Here is a 4,868-nt window from a genome sequence, read left to right as displayed (position 1 = left end):
GAAAAAAAAACTGCTATTCATATGGTGATGCTGATTCCTGAAAAGATGAATAATTTACAAGTACATGTGACTTCTCCAGACATGTATTCGTACACAACATGAAATACATAGTTAGGAACAAATGAAACCGATAAAGGGAAAAGAAAAATCAAAATGTATACAGAAAGAATATAACCTTAAAGCTGTTCCTTTAGAACCAAAAATAAATAAATAATCCTACCAAGAAAGAAAGGCAAACCTGTGGCATTTTATAGCAAATTGCCCAAAACACTTCAAAATTACCACAAGAGCCATTCTATGGATTGATGTTGCACTCTCGCATGTACGTATGATCATAGTCAACAAATTTTGCCCAGTAATTTCGGTATTTCGGTATGCCTATCTCAAGCCACGGTTTCATGTTGCCATTGTAATGTATTACAGCTGCTCCATCAATTTCCTTCTGGTTAACACTAGGGTTATAACCAAGGCCCAGCACGTGCCAGGAGCGGTCCAGTGGGTATGTGCGTTTCCAAAACGTTATGAGACCAGGTGGTAGCGTTCCCAACTTCCACAGTTGTCTATCATGATTCTGTGCACAAAAACTTCGTTCAGACTAGGAAACAATTTAATTCAAGTCATTAAAGTATAGCTCTCATCAGAGAATGCTGGAAGGGGGCAACAAGCAAGACGTCTTAGAGGTATGATAATATTGGTCTAATTAATGCTAATACACTCTTAGAGCTCTAAATCTCTGTGTGAATAGATATGTTATCCCAACAGTTTACATGACCATCAGTCGATTGATGCCTATGGTGCTCTGAGAATCAACTAGTTTCCAGTCAAGATTCAAAAACTTTATTGCACATTTATATTAAAATGCCAACGAAAGTTAAATAGTCAAGTCAATCATTTCATATTTCCACAAAAAAAAAAGAAAAAAAAAATTGAAACCATTTTGCTTACCAGCTTCTGCCATCCGTGGTACACTTCTGTGATGTTTTGCTTCTTCCATTCCTCCAAATCAAATATATTCATACCATATGCCCATCCACAAGCATGGGCATCAAAATTCTTTGAGATTAGAGGATTTGAAAAGTTAAGATACCGATCAAAGCGATGGAAGCTTTCTCCACAAGTCTCCACAGCACCATTAACATTTCCCTTCAAGTCAAGGGACCATAGTGCAGTAAGATCCTTCTTTACAACTACGTCATCATCCAAGAATAGAACTTTGTTGAGCTTCGGGAAGATCTCTGGAAGGTAAAAGCGGAGATGGTTCAGGATAGACAAGTACTTTGGGTTTCGGAACTTCAAATTTGAATCAGAATTGGTCCGATGAGTCCTAAAGTAATAATCTATCATGGATGCAGAACCCAACTGCTTCATAACTGGACTGTAGCTTGTATTCAACCATGAAAATTCTTCAGTGTTTTGAACCTGAATAGTGGCCTGGCCCGGTGGATTTACCAAAAACCACATTCTCATAGCAGCATAATTGAGCCTGTCAGTGACAATGTGGAAAACATGGTTTGCAGGGTCCTGTCAATGTTCCAAGCAGGGTAGTCAGGTAAAGATGTCAACCAAAAGAATAGGTCCTGACATGGACAATAGATTCTTGATTTGGTACACTAAGGTTCTTTTTACTTAATCGTTCTTTATAATTTTCTTTTACTTGCAACCAGGACAGCAGAAAAAACATGAGAATCTCACTACATCACCTTAGCATGGGTGACAGTTGAGTTTACAACAACCGCTGCAGCCAATACATTGTCCGAGAATAATGCATAATGGTACATCCGGGAATCTTCTAATTTCTCTTGATTGGGAAACTTCTGCTGAGAAGAATTTAAGGTATAGTACTCAGTGGTAAGGCGCAATGGAAGACAGTGAAGTCCCTTTGGAAGTGTTTTTGCAGTTAATTGCGTCAAGAACATAGCCTGCTTCTTGTGCACCCGGAGTTGCTCTTCCATTGAATGGAGCATAGCCCGAAGCTTTTTCACCATAGCAGCACAGCTGTCTTGAATCTGCTTTCCTTTAGTCAATGTCTGTTCCATTGCCTTCAACTTGTCGTAGGCGCTGTATTAGTAGCAATAATTGTTACGGAATAAATTAAACAAAACAAAGAAAAGGGAGTTTTAGGTGGAAATAGAAATATAGAAAGATAAAATGTTACATTTTAAACAGGGAACTAATAAGGATATCAACAAGTATATAATATATTCATGCACAAAAAGGAACAACAAACTTGGGTCAGGTAGCAGTGCTACTTTCTTTTAAGAGAAGACATACTTCCTTGGGAGATCAGAATCCTTGCTTGCATCCCCAAGTGTTTTTTGAACTTCTTTTATCCGCAGCCGAATCTCCCTTGTGAAATGGGGGTTGTTTCTTGTGGCTGGAAGAGATAGGTAAACCTTTGCCCTGATAAGCTGGTCTTTAAAATGTCGTACCCGTCCATTTGGGATAGCCGTTTCATCATTTTGTTTTGCAGTCATAGTTTTTGTGGGTCTTCTTCGATCAACCTTGCTGGAGGTTTGAGTGGATTGTTGCTCAGGTTTTGTTTCCTAAAAGAAGAAGCAGAGCCACGAAAGAAGAGAGAAACAAGAAGCATGAATCAATCTCTTATCTAATTCCAAGAAGGAAGGAAATTCTAAAACAAGTTAGTACAAAAAAATAGATTCTATATATTGCATAAACATTCACATTTGGCAATTAGAAGTTTGAAAAAGGACAAGCATTTCTAATAGTGAGCCAGGAGTAGCATTGGTCTAAAGGGAATGGAAGAATCGATACCCTAGTCCGAGAGGCATCATCAATATTTTGCTCAGAAGCTCCTATTTTGGCATCGGACTCGGACTCCGACAGAAACTGATTTCCTTGCTCAAGTGTTTGAGTGACCTGTCTGATCGGGTCATATGTTTGAGACAGATCCGGGTCAGTGGTGGTAGATAACATTCTAGCTGATACATGCTCCATGGAGTCGACTAACAGCCCATCTAAGAAGTAAATGGAGATCCTCTAATTAAAAAGAAGAAATCACAGAAATAAAAAAGGGGGCAGGCAGGCAGGCAGGCAGGCAGGCACTCAGTTGAGGAGTAAAATAAATGATGATAACCTTGATGTGGATGAGAGTGATTGGGGTGGGCGGAGGTCCCCTTTGCCCCTGGTAATGAATCAGAGGAGTTGTCGGAATATACGACTCCTTCTGGTTCTTTAAGCCTTGTGGTTGCGGATGACTCCTATGCTCAAGAAACAAAAAGCACAAATAAGGATCTGAAAGTTGAGTCCTTCATTTGTGTGTGAATATGTGAATGTGTGTGGTGCTAGAAAAGGAAGAAGGGAATGTAATTAGAGATAAACCTGAGGAAGCAGACTTAGACGGGCAGTAGTATGAGCCGCATTTGCAGGCTGTGAAGAAATTTCAAAAATTCAAAGACATTAACTCAACCAACAAGAAAGAGGTCATCGAGAACGAAAACAAAAAGGAAACAACTTACAAAGGCTGTAACATCTTCAACGAAATCGTCGTCTCCAGCTGCAGAGAAAAGAAAAGGAGCAGCATTGGGATTTAGGGATTATTTAATTTTAAAAAGAAAAAAGGGATTAGAAGAAGAAGAAGAAGAAGAAGAAGTTGTTAGATGACAGACTTACAGGAGGAGGAGGAAGAGGCCTGGATGGAGATGGAGGCAAGGCGATCAGTGTAAAGAGTAATGGGAGCAATAACCGTTACAAACAACATGACCATCACCACATTCCTCACCATCATCTTTTCTTTTCTAAAAATAAAAAAAGAAATGGAAGTCACCGACACGACACCCAGAGGCACTCGCAGTTGGGAGATTTTTGGGGCAAACAGCCGTCGCAGCTCTTCTTAATGCAGCGGTGGTAGTGGTTTCTCCTTCTCCTCTGGTGGTGGATTGAATGATAGATTTGATTATCCTTCCTTCGACTTCGATCCCTCTCTCGCCGATCTCCCTCGAAAAGTAAAGGTAATGGAACAATATAAATTTAAGTCGTCGCCGCCGTCGTCGTCTAAGTTCTAACCCAAACAAATAACAAGCAGAGAGCAAATGATAAACGGACGAACAGTCACTCGACTCGCTCTCTTTCCCTTCCTACAACTTACAACTCAAAACTTCAACAACAAAACGGAAAGATACGAACTGAGAAGTGCAGACGGCAGAGAGACAAAAAAAAGTCGAAACATTTATAAAAATAATTAAAATTTAAATTATATATAGAATTGTAGTCATCTTTTTTTAAAGTTAGGATAATTACAATAAAAAGTGCTAATATATTTAAATTTTCACTTTTATATTAACTTTTAGCTATAACTAGTTTAAACTTGGAAATGTGAATATAATTCTATATAGATTTTCAAAATTTTCAACAAAATTGGCGGGTCCTCTCTTAATAAATAAAACAAAAATAGTTATAATAGTTGGATGGAATATTGATGATAGACAGAAGCCCACTTATTACAAATATAGAATAAATACCACTTGGTTTTGCAATATTACACATTAACCATGAGATCTTGTACGCTTTTGCGTTTTTGGCCAAGTTAGCAAAGAATAATCAATAATCCCAGCGCGCGAGCAGGCCGCGTCAACGACTCAACAACACGTGAGATACTGCCACGTACGTCAACACCAAGATACCCGTGATTGAAGCTGGGCGCTGTTTTTTCCTTTATTTATTTATTTGTTTAATGAGATAATCTCCTACACTGGAAGAGTGAAACTGAAATTGAACACAGCAAAGGAAACGAGGAGAAATTATTAGATATTACAGTACCACCACGTGGTACTGGAACTAACCAATAAGTACCTGACACGAGACAGAATATTAAGGAGTGAGATTGTCTACCCTACTGTTTGGGTGCCCTT

At 38.9% G+C, this 4,868-nt stretch overlaps 1 protein-coding gene across 1 annotated transcript; it reads right to left on the bottom strand.

Annotated features, from left to right (window-relative positions):
• On the bottom strand, positions 1 to 4,187 carry LOC126623854 (probable galacturonosyltransferase 4). The gene is made up of 9 exons (XM_050292833.1): positions 3,631 to 4,187; positions 3,477 to 3,514; positions 3,340 to 3,387; positions 3,095 to 3,218; positions 2,773 to 2,975; positions 2,272 to 2,543; positions 1,701 to 2,058; positions 946 to 1,521; positions 1 to 571 (listed from the first exon to the last, which is right to left on the bottom strand). The coding sequence occupies exons 1-9, from the start codon at positions 3,743 to 3,745 to the stop codon at positions 296 to 298; spliced, it is 2,010 nt and encodes a 669-aa protein (XP_050148790.1). The 5' UTR covers positions 3,746 to 4,187; the 3' UTR covers positions 1 to 295.
• Positions 4,188 to 4,868: the final 681 nt, after the last annotated feature.

The sequence above is a fragment of the Malus sylvestris genome, chromosome 5, assembly GCF_916048215.2.
Source record: "Malus sylvestris chromosome 5, drMalSylv7.2, whole genome shotgun sequence".
NCBI lineage: Eukaryota > Viridiplantae > Streptophyta > Magnoliopsida > Rosales > Rosaceae > Malus > Malus sylvestris.
Note: the sequence above shows the minus strand (reverse complement) of the source record. Positions and strands in the feature narration are given on the sequence as shown.